This window comes from Hyla sarda, chromosome 1 (assembly GCF_029499605.1).
Source record: "Hyla sarda isolate aHylSar1 chromosome 1, aHylSar1.hap1, whole genome shotgun sequence".
Classification (NCBI taxonomy): Eukaryota; Metazoa; Chordata; class Amphibia; order Anura; family Hylidae; genus Hyla; species Hyla sarda.
In genome coordinates this window covers 276286081-276308608 of record NC_079189.1, presented here as the reverse complement: position 1 = coordinate 276308608, position 22528 = coordinate 276286081, and the positions used below count along the sequence as shown (strand labels likewise).

Here is a 22528-nt window from a genome sequence, read left to right as displayed (position 1 = left end):
TATTTTTTGTAAAATTACTAATTCACTGCAAAGTAGAATTAGTGGCACAAAACATAAGCCATAATATGGAACTTTAGGTGCAAGATTGAAACAGTTATGATTTTTAAAAGGTAAGGAGGAAAAAAACAAAGTGCAAAAATGCAAAAACCCTAAGTCCTTAAAAGGGTACTCCTGTGGAAATCTTTTTTTTTTTTTTTTAAATCAACTGGTGCCAGAAAGTTAAACAGATTTGTAAATTGCTTCTATTGAAAAATCTTAATCCTTCCAGTACTTTTTGGGGGCTTGTATACTACAGAGGAAATGCTTTTCTTTTTGGATATCTCTTATGTCACGACCACAGTGCTCTCTGCTGACCTCTGCTGTCCATTTTAGGAACTGTCCAGAGCAGCATATATTTGCTATGGGGATTTTCTCCTGCACTGGACAGTTCCTAAAATGGACAGCAGAGGTCAGCAGAGAGCACTGTGGTCGTGACATAAGAAAAATCCAAAAAGAAAAGCATTTTCTCTTTAGTAAGAGAAAATGCTTTTCTTTTTGGATTTTTCTTATGTCACGACCACAGTGCTCTCTGCTGGCCTCTGCTGTCCATTTTAGGAACTGTCCAGTGCAGGAGAAAATCCCCATAGCAAATATATGCTGCTCTGGACAGTTCCTAAAATGGACAGCAGAGGTCAGCAGAGAGCACTGTGGTCGTGACATAAGAGATATCCAAAAAGAAAAGCATTTCCTCTGTAGTATACAAGCCCCTAAAAAGTTCTGGAAGGATTAAGATTTTTTAATAGAAGTAATTTACAAATCTGTTTAACTTTCTGGCACCAGTTGATTTAAAAAAATAAAGTTTTCTACGGGAGTACCCCTTTAAGGGGTTAAGGGCTCACTCACACTGCAGACAGTCAGCCGGCCGAGTTCCACTGGTTGAATGTCTGCTTGCAGCAGGCACTGGTCATCAGTGGTAGAATCACATGGACATGCCCCATCTCATAGATGGCAATGCACCCCGTCTATTCTGCGGGCAGAATTACTCTGTGGTGACTTCACAGAGTAGCAGAATACCATTAAAAACAATGAACAATGCTGCAAGTGGAATTCTGAAATGGAATTCTGTCAGCTGAATGTCCGCAGTGTGAACAAGCACTATTAATGTGCAGTCTGCTTTTGCCAGTTTTTTTCTATAAGAACTTACCCAGGAGTTTACCTTTAACTTTCTTTTACCACCATGTTCACAATTTGCCGATTTCCTTTGAGATACATTTTCAGGTGGAACTAAGTTCAATAGAGACTAATCTATAATTTTTTTTTTTTTTTCTTGACTGGCTAATTTTTTTACAGACAAACCGGAAACCATAATAACTATCTAAATATGCAAGAGATATATGCCTACAAGCCTGAATACTGACAAGATCCTATTTGAGATATTGTAAAATAATAATTACTATATTGGTTTTTTTTTTTTTGTCGGCTGTTGCAGCTGAAATTTGTTGCACGCCATGCGCGACTATTACTGTGATAAGAAAGAAAAAAACAGAAACCCAACCATCCCTCCATTTTGCCCCCAAAAAACTAAGAGCGGCGTGGCCTCTGAAAAGGGGTGTGCTCTTGACGGTTTTCAAATTTATGTTTTCACATAAAATGTGGTGAATTTGACCTGGAAAACCCAACAGTTTAGATCGATTGTAAAAAAAAAAAAAAGTAGGGAAAAGTTAAAAACTTAAGGAAAAATTTGTAAATACAATGGGGAAATACCAAAAAAAAAAAATCCCCCACAGAAAGCTACACTCCACTCTTAGTAAATCAGGGCCAATGTGTACAAACTGAAAAACAAACCACCACAAAATAGTTCATGTAGCTAGCAGTCACGTTTCTTTATGTTTTTTTTTATGGGGTTTTGTTTCAGGCCTGCTGGTGGTCTTATTATCATTGATAGTATGCCAGATATTCGCAAAAGAAAACCCATACCTCTAGTTAGCGACTTGGTGAGTAAGCTTCAGAGCGGATTTTTTTTTTATAGTTTTCTTATATAATCTTTATTGTTCACTAACCCTTTACCATTGTATTTCATGCATTTCTCTTACATAAAGGCAATGGTAAGTTTGGCTAAGTATGTATAAGACACAGTTTTATATATTTTTATTACACACCAAATATACATTCATATATCAAGAACACCTTGTTCATAGGGACATGTTGGATTATTCATCAGAGATCACTCATTTATTCTAACATAATTAAATATATTTAAAAACTTGTTTGCAATATTACAATTTTGAATTCTAATATCTCTAATATCTAATAATGTATTTTCCTTTATGCCTGAACTTAACATGACTTAAGAATAGTAGAGTTTTTAAGTGGTCCTCCTACTGCATTTTCCAACTTGCCCATATGTGCACCGTTTATTTGGTTTTTCAATATATAGTATTCCCTATAACAAGAGCTGTTTGATGCTGGCATTTTATTATATGAGCCATGGAATTTAAATTAAAGAAACTTGTTTTGTATTTTTTTCTCTCAGTCACTGGTCCAATCTCGCAAAGCAGGCATAACATCTGCACTTGCAACAAGCACTTTAAACAATGAAGAGCTAGTAAGTACTAGAGTTGTGTATTAAATGAAATGGTAAAAGTAACTTTACTTTACACTCACTTCACTATATTCTATGATATTTTCAGAAAAACCATGTTTACAAGAAGGCCCTTCAAGCTTTAATATACCCAATCTCCAGCACTACACCTCACAACTTTGAGGTGTGGACTGCCACAACTCCCACCTACTGTTATGAGTGTGAAGGGCTCTTGTGGGGTATTGCCCGGCAGGGTATGCGCTGTACAGAATGTGGAGTCAAGTGCCATGAAAAATGTCAGGACCTCTTGAATGCCGACTGTTTGCAAAGTAAGCAATTATTTGTGTGTACACAGTTTGATGTCTCTATTCCTCACTGCCATCCAGGCAGGCTTGTGTATACATATCTGTAAGTAATGATAACAAGTCCTCTGTAAGGCTTTCACATACCAACATTTCTAGCAGTTATTGGATTACTTAAAGTGATAATCCTTGATCAATATTTTTAACAAGCAAAAACTGACACAGAATCGCTAGTAAATGACCTGTTAGCAACCTAAATAATTTTGCTGTCTCGAAGGACACCAAACTTATCAACAAATTCACCTATCTCCCCTTATCAACTACACCAAAACACCGCGGTTGGAATCAACATAAACCACAGCATCATGGTCACTACATTTATTCTAGATAGCTTAATAGGTGTGTACATAAGGGCATATTTACTTCAGACTTTTCTTCCCCAGGTTTTGTCACATTTTTGGCTGCAATTTTTGCACCTGTGGCAAAACTGCATAATATTTGCTGTGAAAATTGTGGCAAAAAATGTGTCGAAACTGTGAAAATAAAGTCTATGTAAATGTATTTAAACTTGCATTCCAAAATCTTTTATTACAAAACTTAAGTAACAAAAGAATTATTACGAAAACTAAATCTTTAAAATGCGAACAATGTCTTAATCATAAATTATTGTAAGTAAAATGTTGTTCTGTGTTTTTGTTAACAGGGGCAGCTGAAAAAAGCTCCAAGCATGGAGCTGAAGACCGAACTCTTAACATTATCATGGTTCTGAAAGACAGGATGAAAATCCGTGAGAGGAACAAGCCAGAGATATTTGAGCTTATTCAAGAAGTCTTTGGCGTTGCTAAAGCTACGCATGCACATCAGATCAAAGCTGTAAAGCAGAGTGTACTAGATGGGACGTCAAAGTGGTCAGCAAAGATCAGCATCACTGGTAAGTAAGGTAAAAGGGGTTGTCAAGGATTAGAAAATTGCTGCTTCTTTTTTGAAGAAAATAACACCACTCCTGTTGTGCCTGGTACTGCAGCTCAGTTATTGGGACTCAGCTGCAGTAATACACATGACCTGGGGACAAGAGTGGTGCTATTTTTGCATAAAAGAAGCAGCATTTTTCTAATTTTGGACAACGCCTTTAAACCTTAAATGCAGAAAATGTAGATACCAAGTGAGAAAATGGCACAAATACATGTATGTAGAAAAAGTCTTAAAGGGGTTGTCTGTTGATAAATTTTCCCAGTAATGTCCCTTGGACTGCCTAAAAAAATAATAAAAAAAAGTTTCTCACCTTTCTCTGCTCCCTCGTAGCCTCCGATTAGAGATGAGGAAATCGAATCTGAAAAATCCAAATTCGTTACGAATTTCATGGAAAATTTGATTTGCTGCTGATCACTTCATAAAACTCCATTTAGAGCGGTCCAGGCTCTAGGGCATCTAAAATGGCAGATCCACATGTGAGGACATGGGCCAAGGAACTCTGGGAAGGTGGGAACAAGGGTAGGCGGGATGACCCTGAATCACCTGCAGGATGCAGCCTATCAGCAGCCAGTCACCCCTGTGTCATGTCACAGCCCTATATAATCGGCAGCCATATTCCGGCTAGTCTCTTCATCCCTTCAATGCAGAGATATAGGACAGCGCTGTATGTTACACACACAAGCTTTTTCCAGCAGCTTTTCACCTCCTAGTCACGTCAGCATTCTGGTGGACAGAGAGCAGTGCATTTTTTCATAATTTTTAATGCAACCATTAACCTCAAAGAAAAAATAGAAAAAGTTCAGCTCACCACTGTAGAATAATAGATGACTGGAGATTCCATGTAGATTTGGAGAGCAGGGTAGGCAAGCGGCAGGCCGCTTCCCGGAACACAATATCAAAGAGGGCAAAAAAGGAGGGGCCTCCATCTGCTCCAAAAAATGATGATAGGGTAAATTAAAACTTCACTTTTAATACATGTTGTTTAAAACCAGCAACCTTAGCAGAGGATGGAGGAATAATTTTTCAGCGCATTTTTCTGCCCTCTTTGTTCTGCTGGTTATACTAGTCTGTAGATGGTATAATACCCAGCAGTCCATTCCTAATAGTCTTTGATAGAGTGCAATTTTGGGATTAGTACACAGCGACTGTGTGCTGCAGCACTGTTGTGTACTGCTGTTGTGTACAAAAATATGTTTTTTAAGCGTACTGTAGCGCATTATTCTGCCCTCATAAGTGCATACCACATACCTACATCTAAGTAGTGTACTATTTTGTACCTGTTAATCTGTCAAGGGCCTAGATACTGTGAAAGGCCAGGCAAAAGTAATCACTGGCATGTGTTTTACTCCACTATTTCTTTAAGTGTACTGTAGCGCATATTTATGCCCTCATAAGTGCATACCACATGCTTACATCTAAGTAGTGTACTATTTTGTACCTGTTAATCTGTCAAGGGCCTAGATACTGTGAAAGGACAGCCAAAAATACACACCTGCTGCTGTTTGAGACAAATACTGTTTTAAGCGTAGTGAAGCGTATTGTACTCCCCTCATATACGCACTAAGTATGTTAGGCAGAAAAGTGCCAGGACGTGCACAGAGGAGTGAAAGAGGCCTTAATTCATCAAGCGCAGGCAGAGGTCGCAGCAGACTAGGGGAGAGTGGCAGCAGGAGTCGCAGCGAGAGGCCTGATCTCCCAGTATCAGCTAGCGGTCGTGTCTCGACCAGCAACCCATCTGCCATCATCGATTGGTTAACACGGTCATCCACTTCATCACAAGTGACATCTGATACCCCCAGTCAACAGTCGGTGGGTTACTCAGACACAACCCTCAGTCGGCATGGCCCGAGAGCAGTCCCTGTCCTCCCATTGCCTCTGTCCTATGCTGTTCCCTCCCCTAAAGAAGTATCTCATGCTGAGGGTTCAGCTCCACTATTCAGTGAGGATCTAATAGAGGACAGTCAGTAGCTACTGCCCAGCCAAGAAGTGGAGGAGACATCCTCCGCTTCCTCAGCTAGGCGGCCAAGTAGTGATGAGGAGAGTGACGTAGGAGGCAGTGTTGCCAGCATTCAGGGTCCTGAAGAAGACACTGTTGAGGAACCTGAGGAGGACATCAGTGATGTGCAGACATTTGTTGATGATGATGAAGCCGATTGCAATTGGGAGCCGGGTGCAGAAGGGGCTTCATCATCATCAGGAGAAGAGGGTTGCAGGTTGCCCGTGAGGCAGCAGCTGAGCCATCAAGGTGGTAGCATGGTTGGCAGTCAGCATGGTGGCAGAAGTGGAAATTCTGGAGCCAAACATGCCCAGGGGAGACCACCTTCTTCACGGCAGCTTACCTTTCCGGGAGGTAGTGGAACAAGGGTTCCTGGAGACGGCAGCAGTAGTAGTCAATTAGTGCGGACAGTTGGTGGGAAAATCAGCTACTCGGCGGTGTGGCAGTTTTTCATCAAGCATGCCGAGGAGGTTAACATGCATGCAAGATGTGTCGGCAGAAGGTGAAGCATGGCCAGGATCCCAATGTTGGCACCACGGCTCTGCGTCAACATATGCTGCGCCACCATAAAGCAACCTGGGAGAACTGTGGCTCCGATGTAGTGGTCCAGCCTGCTGCATCACCCAGTGGCACGCCGCTCCCTTTTTCAGCCAGACTAATCATAAATGGCCCCTAAAAGGACAATCCGGGTTCTAATCAATTATACAACACAATTACCCCAAAGCACATAGCCTGGGTTACAGATATCCCTATATGGTAGGATTCCCTAAAACATAACTTTTATTACTAAACTTTTAAACTTAATAAATCAAAATTGGTGCTCAAAAGTGAGTTTAAAATTACATGTAGTATATGCCCATTCTGATCATATTAACAGGTGGAACACCACTCTCATATGTAATAGTAGTGGGAAATACGTGTGTTAACCCACTTAGATTGGCATATCTCTCATGCGTTTAAAAACATTAGATGCCTCCCCTACATGTTTCGGTGAAACATCACCGTCATCAGGAGGTATGGCAACAACCATATCCCATGTGCTTTGGGGTAATTATGTTGTATACTCTTTCAGCCAGCCAAGGCTCCACCACCTCAGCCGAAGGGAGCTGTGTGTCCATCATTTCATTGAGAAGAAGGCAGTACCAGCCCTGCACAATTTTGTGGAAGAGAAGGTGGGCCAATCCTTGAGCCTGTCGGTGTGTACCAAAGTGCACGGCAGCGCCGACATCTGGAGCTGTAACTATGTCAGGGACAATACATGTCCTTTATGGCCCACTGGGTAAATATGGTTCCTGTAGTGTCACAACACCAACTTGGACAGGTCACGCGGCTTCCTCCTTCACGCTCTCAGGCCGTTGGTCCTGTGACTCCCTATGCGTGTTAGGACAAAGCAAAGTGTTCTACACCCCTATTGAGGCTCTCTATAGGCCAGAAATAGCCATTTTTAATAGCGATTCGCCTCAAATAATTTTGACCTGAACCAAATTTTTTCGGAATATTGGGCGAATCGGCTGAATCAAATTTTTCAAAAATTTGCTCATTTCTATCTCCGTTATCAGGATGCCCCATCCCTGGCCAGTCTCTGCTGGCAGTTGGCTTCACAGAGCTGGCCGGAGCTGTAGTCGTGAGGTCAGAGCGCCACCCAGCCATTCACTGGCTGCAGTCGTGTCCCACCTCTGCCATTGTGTGGCAAGCAGCATTGTCAGTTTCTCTGGCTGACAGAGCAGCCTGACAGACAGAGCTCCATGATACTGGATTATTTTTTTATTGTTGATTATTTTATTGGACAGCCTAGGAACATTACTGTGAAAAAAGTTTTCCACTGGACAACCCTTTAAAATAAGTTTTGCAAATTGTAAATGGATAACGGTAAATTGTAGCCATTGATATATTATAATTGATATAATTCAAGAATTAGAGTTGAGGCCTGAACATTACACTTAAACTGCTACACCATAATTAATCCTTGCTTCTAATTTATCCATTGTAAAGATTGAAATTCCCTGTGAAAATGTACGACCAATCAGCGCCAATACTGACTAAGGGTGCATTCACACCACAATTCTTACATTCGGACCGGACCGGATCCGGCTGGGAGATGTGAAAACCGGGTGCTTCCGTAAGACATGTTGGAAAGGCAAAAACATATCATTTTAAAAAGGCTGATTTTTTTGGGATGTGATGACTCGCTCTTGCAAACAGGTGCGGTTGCAGTATAGAGGCATGGAAACAGGACATTTCAAATCAAAGTTCAGTGTTTTATTCACACTTGGCAAACAGTCTTAAATGCAAAACAAAGGAAAAAGTATCAAAAGTCCACCTGCATTCCTTAGGTGTTTGTTGACACCTGAGTCCATGCCATGCGGCATCAATCAAGTCTTTTCCAAGTCCCCAAGCATTCTGCTTACCAGCTTCCACACTCTCAAGGAAGATCTTTACACACAGCTCTCTCTGGCAGTGTGAGCTGCAACATGCAAATCCCCCTCAGCTGGTGAGGCAGCCTAGCTTTAAGGCCAACAAAAGCCGGCCTGGATTGTGGGGAATGGCCCCCACCCTATACTTGACCATTCCCAGTAAGAGCCATCCTGAATTGGCCTTCCAGCCATACTACGGCCACAGTGTCAGTCTGCATCGCAGCACAGACACTGAATAAATACCGGCTCTTACTTCACCAAGGACAGGAGCCTTGGTGACATGTATCACCCATCAACCACATGCCCTTCACCTTCTCACAGGGCTAAGAACTGCATCTTAGGATATAGACTGGGAGGATATGTTATCAAATACTTATACAGATGATAAATGGAAAATGTATCCCTATGGGGGAACAAGTATAAATGATTAAAAGTAAATCCTACATGGCTGACAACTGATGTTAAAAGGGCAATAAACAACAAAAAATTGAATAAAAAAAATACAAATCAGAGGGGTTAGCTTTAGCCTTGAAAAATTAAAAAGAGCTCAAAAAATAAAAAGTTCAACAAAAGTGTAATAAAATTTTCAAAAATTCACAATAAAAGGGCAGTTAGCCATAGAAAGCAAAACAAATCCTTTTTTTTTAATTATTATTATTTTTTATATATTTAATGCAAAAACAAAACATAGGTACAGAGCATGTAGGGCCCCTAAATAATGATTATGGGGAAGTAGTTACTGGGAATCAAGAGACGGTAGAGCTACTTAATGGGTTCTTTAGCTCTGTATATACAAAGGAAGAGGCTAATGACACATCATGAATTGTGCTGAACTGACTTAATGTAGATATGGTCCTAGGTATAAAAATAAAGTAAATGTAAGCAAAGCTCCAGTACCAGATGGATTACACCCAAGAGTTTTTAGAGAACTCACTTAAGTGATTCTGCACCCTCGTTCTTAATATTTAGGTATTCTCTGGTGTCTGTACTCATTAAATGGCTTGGTCTTTCTTTGCTCAGCCAAAAACTATGGGTTAAGGTTACTTAACCCCTTAACGACCAAGGACGTACATTTACGTCCTGGTGCTGCGGTACTAAGCGAACCAGGACATAAATTTACGTCATGTACATGACTGCGAGCATCGGAGCGACGCTTGGCTCATGCGCAGCTGGTCCCGGCTGCTGATCGCAGCCTGGGACCCTCCGGTAATGGCCGACATCCGCGATCAAACATAATGGAAGAAGCAGAAGATCAATTAATGAGGCAAATAAACAAGGCAACAAATCAGAATGAGGTGATAATAATGGGGGGCTTTAACTGTCCTGATATAAACTGGGAGACTGAGTCCTGTGAATCTCATAAAGGAAACAGGTTTCTTACTATAGCTAAAAACAATTATCTGTCTCAAATGGTGCAGAGCCCGGCCATAATATAATACATTATAACTTGTTCTTCAATAAGGGAATCTCTCGAGGGGCAACAAAAACAATGAACTTTAGGAAGGCAAAGTCAAAAATGAAAGTGTAGGCCCTTTAAAAAATGATGAGGAAGAAATTATAAACGGAGATCAGGAAAAAGCAAATATACTAAACAAATTCTTCTCCACTGTATTCACCGAGGAAAATGAAATGTCAGGTGAAATACAGTGTGAGACGGTAAACTCCCCAGTACAGGTCACCTGTCTAACCCAGGAAGAAGTACGGTGCCGCCTACAAAAAATCACAATAGACAAATGACCAGGTCCAGATGGCATTCACCCCCGAGTTCTAAAGGAATTAAGTATTGTAATAGACAGACCTCTATTTTTAATATTTAAGAACTCTATAGTAACAGGGACTGTTCCCCAGGACTGGCGCATGGCAGATGTGGTGCCAATATTTAAAAAGGGGACAAGAGGAGACCCCGGAATTACAGACCTGTTAGTTTAACCTCCGTTGTATGTAAATTGTTTGAGGGTTTTCTAAGAGATGCTATTTTGGAGTATATTGATAAAAATAAATGGATTGATGAGGGATCGGTCTTGTCAAACTAACCTGATCAGCTTTTATGAGGAGGGGAGCTCCAGACTGGACCAGGGGGAATCGCTGGATGTCGTATATCTGGATTTTTCCAAAGCATTTGATACGGTGCCACATAAAAGGTTGGTGCATAAAATGAGAGGGATTGGGCTAGGGGAGAATGTGTGCAAGTGGGTAAGTAACTGGCTCAGTAATAGGAAACAGAGGGTGGTTATTAATGGTACTTATTCTGATTGGGTGACTATTACTAGTGGGGTGCCATAGGGGTCAGTCTTGGGTCCTGTTCTATTTAATATATTCATTAATGACCTTTGTAGAGAGGTTGAATGGTAAAGTAGCAATCTTTGCAGATGATACTAAACTCTGTAAAGGGGTAAACACTATAGAGGACAGTGCACTGTTACAAATGGATCTGGATATGTTGGAGGTTTGGGCTGGGAAGTGTCAGATGAGGTATAACACTGATAAATGTAAGGTAATGCACATGGGGAGGAAAAATCCGGGACGGGTTATATATTTAATGGGAGAACACTTGGGACGACTGACATTGAAAAGGACTTAGGGGTCTTAGTTAATAGTAAATTTAACTGTAGTGACCAGTGTCGGGCAGCTGCGGCCAAGGCAAATAAAATCATGGAGTGCATCAATAGGGGCATAGATGCCCACGACAAGGAAATAATTCTACCACTGTACAAATCACTAGTCAGACCACACATAGAATACTGTGTACAGTACTGGGCACCAGTGTACAAGAAAGATATAGTGGAGCTGAAGAGGGTTCAAAGACAGGCAACCAGGGTAATACGGGGAATGGGAGGACTGCAGTACCCAGAAAGATTATCAAAATTTGGTTTATTTAATTTAGAAAAAAGAAGGCTTAGGGGAGACCTAATAACTATGTATGAATATATCAGGGGACAGTACAGTGATCTCTCCCATGATCTATTTATGCCCAGGACTGTATCTATAACAAGGGGTCATCCTCTATGTTTAGAGGAAAGAAGGTTTCTACACAACCTCAGACAGGGGGTTCTTCACTGTAAGAGCAGTGAGACTGTGGAATTCTCTCCCGGAGGAGGTGGTCATGGGGAACTCTGTAAAAGAGTTCAAAAGGGGTCTGGATGAATTCTTGGAGAGCAATAACATCGCTGGTTATGTATACTAGATTTATACGGACAGAACGTTGATCCAGGGATTTATTCTGACTGCCATATTTGGAGTCCGGAAGGAATTTTTACCATTTACTAGTATGAGGGTTTTTTGCCTTCCCCTGGATCAACTCAGTATGGACTTATTAGGATATAGGTTGAACTAGATGGACTCTGGTCTTTTTTCAACCTTATGAACTATGTTACTATGTACGGTAAACGGCGTGAACGTAAAAAAAAAACAAAAAACGAAATTGAGGCTTTTTCAGCACATTTTATAAAAAAATAATTTATTTAAAAAAGTATAAAAGTTTTATATACACAAATGTGGTATCAATAAAAAGTACATACCGCTGGCTGCCGAGGAGAATGGCTGTGCTGTGAAGGAGCTCCTGCTTCGCGCCTGATAAAGCGACTGCAGTCACTGCAAACCATCCCAGTCTTGATCCAATACTGCCTGAACCTCCGTCCATCATGCCGGGCAGAAGGAGGACCATGCGTCAAGAAACCCTTGCTAAATTCAGCTTCACCCGCAGGGGTTCTCCCCTACAAGATGGCGCTGGGCGCGCTCATTCTGTATCCCCCACACATTCGCAGCGTGGGCCGTCTGCTGCTACAGACCCCGCTCCATCACTTACCAGACGCTCCCCTTCGGTGCCGCTCCTACACCCGCTGCCGCCCGGCACATCACCGGACTCTGTCACGTCGGCTCGTCCCGCTGCTCACGGCAGCACTGAGAGCCTGTTTGTCAGGGGCTCACCGACGGAAGCGCAGCACAGCGAGGAGACAGCCATAGAACTCTGGGGACAGTACACGGGGAAATTTTGGATCTATCTTTTACCGTGATAATGTGGAGGAGGACTGTGCCTTGCAGAGCTTATCAGTATCAAGAAGCTCCCTAACTGACACGGCCATGAAAAGCATGTTGTTAGTGCTCCACAAAACCTTCTTGAAGGACATGTCAAAAATGGTCTCTCCCCTGCAGGCCACCATAGATGATGTTGGTGAGAGGGTGGACCATATAGAGACTAAGTTTGGGGAGTTCTCTGACTCTCACAATCATCTGATTGACTCCCATAACTCTATGGAAGATGAACTCTTGGCCTTAAGAGAAAAGGTGGCGGACCTGGAGGACAGGAGCCGCCGAAATAATATCAAGCTCTGTGGGGTCCCGGAGTCAGTATCCCCTGCTGACATACCACTATATGTCCGCTCCATGATACAAGCGGCCCTTCCTGACTGCTCCCCCACTGAATTAGAGGTCGACAGAGCCCACAGACTGCCTCTCCCTAAGCATCTCTCTGACAAAACCCCCAGGGACGTGCTGGCAAGAGTTCATTTCTACACCATTAAAGAACGTTTCATGGAATTCGCCCATAGAAACCGGCGCCTTCCTGCTCCATTCCACGGGATCTCAGTGTATGCAGATCTTTCCGCAGCGTGACGGGTTAATGGCTGCTGCGACGTGATGTTCGGGCTGGAGGCTCGGGCTCCGGAGGTTTGGTGAATCCTTGGTATCAGGAAGGACTTTCACCCCCATCCTTGTTCTCTTGGCTCTGCACAGTTGAGGCTGAAGTGTTATTTTCTTGTATTTTATTTTCTTGTTTATTTAGGTTCTTATAATTTATTCCCCCTGAATATTTTACTGTTGCTAACCGCTGCTCTGAATACTCCATCCTATTTTAGTGTCTCATCTATCAATATCAGACCTTGCGTGTGCTGGCTGGGAGGCACACTCGACCATCTGTATTTCTATACTCCTTCAACTTCCATTACTCATTTTTTTTTTTTTTTTTTATAAATGGTCATTAAGATAGCTAGCATAAACGGTCTAAACGCCCCACATAAAAGATCTATGGAGAGAAGCTATGGGGCTACAATGTGATGTCTTCTGCATTCAAGAGACCAATCTGCTTAAAACAGACACCTATAGGGTTAAACATCAGGCATACAACCATATCTTCCATTCCACACACAATTCTAAAAGCAGAGGAGTTGCTATCACAATCCGTAATACGGTTGCTTTTTCCCTTCACGACTGCATCTCAGATCCTGCTGGTAGATACATCATTCTTCAATGCACCATCAATAAACTCCCCCTGACTATCACGTCTATATACGCACCAAATGTGGGCCAAATGAGAATTCTTAGATCAGTAATTCGCCTACTCCATCAGTCGCCTTGGGGTTCACTAATTATATGCGGGGACTTCAATATGATAGCCTGCTCTTCTTTAGACACCACCTCCACTACACGCCTCCCAACACATTCTCTAGAATCTTGGCTCCACCGGGAGGATCTTTATGATATCTGGAGGGTACACCATCCCTCAGACAGGGAATATACCTTTCTTTCCGGGGTCCACAATTCTTACTCACGCCTTGATATGTTCCTGGTCGATAGAACATTACTTCCCAGGACCAACCATACTTCCATAGAAGCAATTAAATGGTCGGACTACTCTGCTATCACACTATCTGTTGGGGATGACATATCATCTCCTCCAGCGCATATGTGGAGATGCAGTCCTTTTCTTCTATCGAACCAGGGGAGACATTCAAGAATACTTAGGGAAGACATTCAAGAATACTTTTCTTTAAACGCCCCGTCCATGACAGACCCCTTCACACTCTGGAACTGCCATAAGGCAGTAGTGAGGGGACACTGCATCAAATACAGCGCCACTCTCAAAAAGCTCAGGGAACAGAAACTTACTGAACTCCTATCCCTCCTATAAGAAGCGGAAGATGTCAATAGAACTAACCCCTCTCCCACTACAGCTCAAACCGTGACCTCCCTGAGAAATGATCTCAGCTGTCACCTCCTACATATATATGAGAAAGCGCATAGGAAGTTGGGCTCTGTTTATTATGCATAAGATCACCAGTCCGGTAAACTCTTAGCCCATAGATTTAAGGCCCAACAGCAAAATCCTGTATTCCATTTCTTATCCACCCCACCACAGGCATTAAATTATATACACCTAATGATGTAGCCAATGGCCTCCAGACGTACAACTCACAACTTTACAACCTGGCCTCCTCTCCCACATTGCCTGACCATTCATCTGAAATACAAAACTATCTTTCCTCCCTTGCCTTGCCGACCCTACCACTCCTTCAAATTGAAACCCTCAACGGTGAGATCTCGCTCCCGGAAGTTCAAACAGTCATATCCTCCCTCCCCCAAAATAAGGCACCCGGACCTGATGGCTTTATCTCCCTATACTTTAAAACATATTCTCCGATCCTGTCTCCGCACCTTTTAGCTTTTTGTAACCATGCCATGAAATCTGGTTCACTGCCAAAAGAAAACCTTGAAGCCCTAGTCACCACGTTCCCCAAACCCGGCAAATCATTAGACTCCCCTCAAAACTTCTGACCCATCTCACTTTTGAATGCAGACCTGAAAATCTACTCTAAAATTCTTGCTAACAGATTGGCCCCCCTGCTTCCCTCGCTTATTAACCCTGACCAAGCTGGCTTTGTCCCGGGCAGGCAAACCTCAGATAACACCAGACTGTTAATACATATTCTTCACCAAATAGAAAAACATCGCACTCCCTCATTAAAGGGGTACTCCGGTGCTTAAACATCTTATCCCCTATCCAAAGGATAGGGGATAAGATGCCTGATCGCGGGAGTCCTGCTGCTGGGGACCCACGTGATCTTGCACGCGGCACCCCGTTTGTAATCAGTGTCGGGTAATCGGGTCTGATTATGGTCGACCGCAAGGCGGTCCCTCCCATCGGCTATCACGCCCCCTCCCATCGGCTATCACGCCCCCTCCCATCGGCTTGCATTGAGGGGCAGAGCGTGACATCACACGGGGGCGGAGGCGTGACGTCACACGCCGCCGGCCCTGCGGTCGCCGGTAATCAGTCCCGGATCGAACACGCTTCGGGCACTGATTACAAACGGGGTGCCGCGTGCATGATCCCGGGGCTCCCCAGCAGCGGGACTCCCGCGATCAGGCATCTTATCCTTTATCCTTTGGATAGGGGATAAGATGTTTAAGCACCGGAGAACCCCTTTAATAATGGCCTTGGACGCAGAGAAGGCATTCGACCGGTGATACAGGTTGGGGGTCATTCACATGTAATTTCTTTATTTGCAGACGATGTCATCCTCACATTAGCAAATCCTGATCAATCGCTGCTGGCAATCTTGGAAAAAATGTACTCATTTGGCCGTCTCTCATATTACTATATTACATATTACATCAACAAGTCGCAGGCCTTACTACTTAATCTCCCACAATTGCAAATTCAGTCCCTTCAGTCCTCCTTTCATTTTGATTGGAGAATCTCCTCCATAGATTAATTAGTCATACACCTCTTCTACCCACACAGCACTCTTTACCCAGTTAATTACCTGCCCCTTTTACGGAATCTCTCCTTTGAATCCGACACTTACCTGAAACATGAAACCTCATGGGTTGGTAAAATAGCTGCATTCAAGATGTTCATGCTACCTAAGCTTTTATACCATTTTCGATCTTTACCAATAGCGTTACCTAATTCCTTTTTCAACAAAGCACAGGGCATTCTAACTCGTTTCATCTGGGCTGGCAGGAAGGCGAGAGTATCCTCCAAAATCCTAGCCAAAAGCAAATCAACTGGGGGACTAGGCTTACCTGATATCAAAGCCTATTATGTGGCAACTCTGATCTCCCCACTCAAATATTGGTGGCACGATCCTCCTAGATCCCCTTGGATACAGATCGAACGTCATCTTGCTTTCCCTTATTTACTTAAAGATCTGCTACTCCTCCCCTTATCGAACCTTACACCCCCTACTATTGATAACCCCATACTGCAACATATCGCTCAAGTTTGGAAACTGTATCTTACCACTCTGAATTCCACGGAACAAACAAATCTTGAAACTATACCCCTCTCTCTTATACAGGCTTACGTCCCCAACCTGTCCTTGGCATCGTGGTTATTAACAGGCCTTACAGATACTGGTCCCCTGTTCTGTGATCGCACAATAATATCCTTTCATCACCTTACATCCACCTTCCACATCCCACGGAAAGATTTCTATAAATTTCTCCAGGTACGCCACTTTCTTAACTCCCTCCAGCCCTCTACTGTTACATTGGACTCACCTACCCTTACATATCTGAAGAATGATACACTGGGCCTAAAGATTCCATACACATATTTCTCAAAATCAGAGACATTCTCTAAGACATATCCTCTGCGGTTGTGGGAAAGGGATTTGGATATTCAGAAGGATTCACAAGAATGGGAATCAGCCTTTAGAAATATTAATAAACATTTTACTTGTGCCACTCAGGTTGAATCAACATACAAAACCATACTCCTGTTACGCCTAGCGCTCCGGGTCCCCGCTCCTCCCCGGAGCGCTCACGGCGCCTTTCTCCCTGCAGCTCCCCGGTCAGCGCTGACCGGGAGCGCTGCCCTGTCATGGCCGTTGGGGATGCGATTCGCACAGCGGGACGCGCCCGCTCGCGAATCGCATCCCAGGTCACTTACCCGTTCCCGTCTCCTGCGGTCATGTGCTGGCGCGCGCGGCTCCGCTCTCTAGGGCGCGCGCGCGCCAGCTCCCTGAGACTTAAAGGGCCAGTGCACCAATGATTGGTGCCTGGCCCAATTAGCTTAATTGGTTCCCATCTGTTTCCTGGCTATATCTAGTCTCCTCCCTTGCACTTCCTTGCCGGATCTTGTTGCCCTAGAGCCTAGTGAAAGCGTTTTTGTGTGTTTATACCCTGTGTACCAGAACTTTGCTATCTCCCCTGACTACGAACCTTGCCGCCTGCCCCCGACCTTCTGCTACGTCCGACTTTGCTTCTGCCTACTCCCTTGTACCTCGCCTATCTTCAGCAGCCAGAGAGGTGAGCCGTTGCTAGTGGATACGACCTGGTCACTACCGCCGCAGCAAGACCATCCCGCTTTGCGGCGGGCTCTGGTGAAAACCTGTAGTGTCTTAGAACCGGTCCACTAGCACGGTCCTCGCTATCCCTCTCTGGCACAGAGGATCCACCTCCTGCCAGCCGGCATCGTGACAGTAGATCCGGCCATGGATCCCGCTGAAGTTCCTCTGCCTGTTGTCGCCGACCTCCCCACACTGGTCGCCCAGCAAGCCCGACAGATTGCCCAACAAGATCACCAGCTGTCGTACTTGACCACCATGACTCAGCAACTCCAGTCGCAGCTACAGCAGATTCAGTCTCAGCTACAGCAGCAGCAACCATCTCCTCCGCCAGCTCCTGCACCTCTTCCGCAGCGAGTGGCCACTCCTAGCCTCCGCCTGTCTTTGCCGGACAAATTTAATGGGGACTCTAAGTTTTGCCGTGGCTTTCTTTCCCAATGTTCCCTGCATCTGGAGATGATGTCGGATCAGTTTCCTACTGAAAGGTCTAAGGTGGCTTTCGTAGTCAGCCTTCTGTCTGGAAAAGCCCTGTCATGGGCCACACCGCTCTGGGACCGTGATGACCCCGTCACTGCCTCTGTACACTCCTTCTTCTCGGAAATTCGAAGTGTCTTTGAGGAACCTGCCCGAGCCTCTTCTGCTGAGACTGCCCTGCTGAACCTGGTCCAGGGTAATTCCTCCGTTGGCGAGTACGCCATACAATTCCGTACTCTTGCTTCTGAACTTTCCTGGAATAATGAGGCTCTCTGCGCGACCTTTAAAAAAGGCCTATCCAGCAACATTAAAGATGTTCTGGCCGCACGAGAGACTCCTGCTAGCCTGCATGAACTCATTCATCTAGCCACTCGCATTGACATGCGTTTTTCTGAGAGGCATCAAGAGCTCCGCCAGGAAAAAGACTTAGATCTCTGGCCACCTCTCCCACAGTCTCCACTGCAATCTGCGCCTAGGCCTCCCGCCGAGGAGGCCATGCAAGTGGATCGGTCTCGCCTGACCCTGGAAGAGAGGAATCGCCGTAAGGAAGAGAATCTTTGTTTGTACTGTGCCAGTACTGAACATTTTCTGGTGGATTGCCCAATCCGTCCTCCACGTCTGGGAAACGCACGCTCACACTCAGCTCTCGTGGGTGTGGCGTCTCTTGATGCCAAGTCGGCTTCTCCACGTCTCACGGTACCTGTTCGGATTTCCACTTCAGCCAGCTCTCCCCTCTCAGCCGTGGCCTGTCTGGACTCTGGAGCTTCTGGGAATTTTATTCGGGAGTCCTTTGTGAATAAATTCCATATTCCGGTGACCCGTCTTGTCAAGCCACTCCGCATCTCCGCGGTCAACGGAGCCAGGTTGGACTGTACCATACGTTTCCGCACGGAGCCCCTTCTTATGAGCATCGGATCTCATCACGAGAGGATTGAACTTTTGGTCCTCCCCAATTGCACCTCGGAAATTCTCCTTGGACTTCCCTGGCTTCAACTTCATTCCCCAACCCTGGATTGGTCCACTGGGGAGATCAAGAGTTGGGGGTCCTCTTGTGCCAAGAACTGTCTAAAACCGGTTCCCAGTAACCCTTGCCGTAACTCTGTGGTTCCTCCTGTATCCGGTCCCCCTAAGGTCATTAAGGACTCTGCCTGCCACAGGAAATGCCCCTCCCCCCCTCCCAGGCAAGCTTCTGTGTCCCCTCATGGCCCTCGTCCTGGTGTCACACTGCCCCGTGCCAGGTCTCGCCCTCTGCCCTCTCTCCCCATTCCTACTCCTGCGGTTCTGCCTGCCGTTGAGGAATCCCTCCTTCCTTTCCCGGTGTCCTCATCCCAGGGGAGGCAGTTACCCGATAAAGAGAAGGGGAGACCTAAGGGGGGGGGGTACTGTTACGCCTAGCGCTCCGGGTCCCCGCTCCTCCCCGGAGCGCTCACGGCGCCTTTCTCCCTGCAGCTCCCCGGTCAGCGCTAACCGGGAGCGCTGCCCTGTCATGGCCGTTGGGGATGCGATTCGCACAGCGGGACGCGCCCGCTCGCGAATCGCATCCCAGGTCACTTACCCGTTCCCGTCTCCTGCGGTCATGTGCTGGCGCGCGCGGCTCCGCTCTCTAGGGCGCGCGCGCGCCAGCTCCCTGAGACTTAAAGGGCCAGTGCACCAATGATTGGTGCCTGGCCCAATTAGCTTAATTGGTTCCCATCTGTTTCCTGGCTATATCTAGTCTCCTCCCTTGCACTTCCTTGCCGGATCTTGTTGCCCTAGAGCCTAGTGAAAGCGTTTTTGTGTGTTTATACCCTGTGTACCAGAACTTTGCTATCTCCCCTGACTACGAACCTTGCCGCCTGCCCCCGACCTTCTGCTACGTCCGACTTTGCTTCTGCCTACTCCCTTGTACCTCGCCTATCTTCAGCAGCCAGAGAGGTGAGCCGTTGCTAGTGGATACGACCTGGTCACTACCGCCGCAGCAAGACCATCCCGCTTTGCGGCGGGCTCTGGTGAAAACCTGTAGTGTCTTAGAACCGGTCCACTAGCACGGTCCTCGCTATCCCTCTCTGGCACAGAGGATCCACCTCCTGCCAGCCGGCATCGTGACAACTCCGTTGGTATTTCACCCCAGACAAAATCGCCAAAGCCTATCGCGACTCCTCTGATAGGTGCTGGCGCCAATGTGGCTCCAGGGGCACCCTATTACACGTACTATGGTCATGCCCCCTCATGCACACATTCTGGAATGACTGTTTCACACTACTTACCGAGGTTCTCCATTTACAACTATTATGGTCCCCAAAAATGGTTCTATTGTTTCTTGATCTACATCTTATACCACCATCAATGCGGGCTATGTTTAGTATAATCTGCATAATAGCTAAAATCCTTATCACATGTCATTTAAAGACGTCCGAAATCCCGCAGATTTCACAGGTTATACAAAAAGTGAACACATACGCCTTTGAGAAAATATTAGCTGCAGGAGCTGGTAACTGTTCCTCCTTTCTTCGAAAGTGGCAGTTGTGGATTGACTCTACACATTGTATATCTTCATAACTTGTCTCCCATACTCTAGGGTCTACACCTTGTACAATTTGATGGCTTCTCTTTGCTCGCACTCACATTCTTCCTTTTTGTCTACACACATTGTTTATTGTAAGTCCTAAAAGATGAGGCAATTTACACCATTATCATATTATCTCATTTGCAGACATTGTATACAGGATGGACTAACACCTTTGTTTTTTCGGTTGACCATGGGACATGATTTATTGTACCAATGTTTTGTTTTGTTTCTTTTGGCCCTGACAGGTCCAATGTTTGTATTTTTGTTTATTCATTATGAAAATATTTTTCAATAAAAGCTATTGAAAGTAAAAAGTACATACCATGGCACAAAAAATGAGCCCTCATACCACCGCTTATACAAAAAAATTTAAGTTATAGGTCGTCGAAATAGAAGAATTTTGAACATACTAATTTGGTTAAAAAGTTTACGATTTTTTTCTTTTAAGCGAAACAATAATAGAAAAGTACAAAATCATAGGTATCATTTTAATCATATTGACCCACAGAATAAAGAACACTTGTAATTTTTACCATAAATTGTACGGCGTGAAAACGAAACCTTCCAAAATTTGCACAGAAATATTCTTTTTTTGGTTGTGTCATACATTTTATGGAAAAATGAGTGTTGTCATTACGCAGGACAACTGGTCGCGCAAAAAACAAGCCCTAATAGTCTGTGGATGAAAATATAAAAGAGTTACGATTTTTAGAAGATAAGGAGGAGAAAACGAAAATGCTAAAATAAAATTGGTCTGGTCCTTAAGGTCAAAATGGGCTTGGTCCTTAAGGGGTTAAAGTGTACCTGTAGTCAACAAAAACTTTTTATATAATGTAGATAATACCATTATATGTAGATAATACCATTATATGTATATTTGTAATACCGTATATACTCGAGTATAAACCGACCCGAATATAAGCCGAGGCCCCTAATTTTACCCCGAAAACCCAGGAAAAGTTATTGACTCGACTATAAGCCTAGGGTGGGAAATAAATCATCCCCCCATGTAATCATCCAGACCCCCGTCATCATCCCCCTCCTTCATCATCACGGCATGTCAATCCCTTCATCAGTGGTCTTCAACCTGCGGACCTCCAGATGTTGCAAAACTACTACTACCAGCATGCCCGGACAGCCATTGGCTGTCCAGGCATGCTGGGAGTTTAGTTTTGAAACCTCTGGAGGTCCGCAGGTTGAAGACCACTGCGGCCTTTGTCATCATCTCCCCCCCTCCCCTTCATCATCACTGCCTGTCAATCCCTTCATCAGTGGTCTTCAACCTGCGGACCTCCAGATGTTGCAAAACTTCAACTCTCAGCATGCCCGAACAACAATTGGCTGTCCAGGCATGCTGTGTGTTGTAGTTTTGAAACCTCTGGAGGTCCGCAGGTTGAAGACAACTGCGGCCTTTGTCATCATCCAGTCCCCCCCCCCCCCTTTTGTTTTGTACTCACCTCCCCCTCGGCCATCTATGCTGCAGGGACTGTCCGGTGGGGATGGTTAGTCATTGCGGGCTGTCCATTTTCACCGATGGGGGGCCTCTTCTCCGCGCTTCGGGCCCGGACTAGTGACGTTGCCTTGACGACGACGCACAGGGACGTTGCACATGAACGTCCCTGTGCGTCGTCGTCAAGGCAACGTCACTACTCCGGGGCCGGGCCCGAAAAGCGGAGAAGAGGCCCCCCCCCCCCCCGATGAAAATGGACAGCCCGCAACGACTAACCATCCCCACCGGACGGTCCCTGCAGCATAGATGGCCTGGACCAGCTCACCCTAACTTCCCGCCAAGGGGAGGTGAGTACAAAACAAAGGGGGGCTGGATGATGACGAAGGCCGCAGTGGTCTTCAACCTGCGGACCTCCAGAGGTTTCAAAACTACAATACCCAGCATGCGCGGACAGCCGATGGGTGTCCGGGCATGCTGGGAGTTGAAGTTTTGCAACATCTGGAGGTCCACAGGTTGAAGACCACTGATGAAGGGATTGACAGGCGGAGAGTTCACTCAAGTATAAGCTGAGGGGGGCGTTTTCAGCACGAAAAATCTTGCTGAAAAACTCGGCTTATACTCGAGTATATACGGTATACATAGGTTAAAAAATTTGTATATTTTTGTCCCTGCAGCTATTGCATGTGTGTCTCTATGAGGAGTCCAATTGCAGGAAGTGAGGGTGGACAAGCAGGCCTCTGTGCA

The 22528-nt window shown here is 45.0% G+C and overlaps 1 protein-coding gene and 1 long non-coding RNA gene across 19 annotated transcripts in view; one reads left to right on the top strand and one right to left on the bottom strand.

The window, feature by feature from the left end:
- The window catches only part of UNC13A (unc-13 homolog A), a 701496-nt gene that overhangs the window by 269497 nt on the left and 409471 nt on the right, over nucleotides 1-22528 (top strand). For all 17 annotated transcript variants that reach the window (XM_056572580.1, XM_056572660.1, XM_056572589.1 and 14 more), the window contains 4 exons: nucleotides 1895-1973; nucleotides 2513-2584; nucleotides 2670-2889; nucleotides 3566-3793. In XM_056572580.1, coding sequence (XP_056428555.1) covers nucleotides 1895-1973; nucleotides 2513-2584; nucleotides 2670-2889; nucleotides 3566-3793 — 599 coding nt within the window. The remainder of the gene's footprint in view (nucleotides 1-1894; nucleotides 1974-2512; nucleotides 2585-2669; nucleotides 2890-3565; nucleotides 3794-22528) is intronic.
- LOC130368687 (uncharacterized) overlaps nucleotides 1-22528 on the bottom strand; it is a 107568-nt gene that overhangs the window by 46364 nt on the left and 38676 nt on the right. The window lies entirely within an intron of this gene.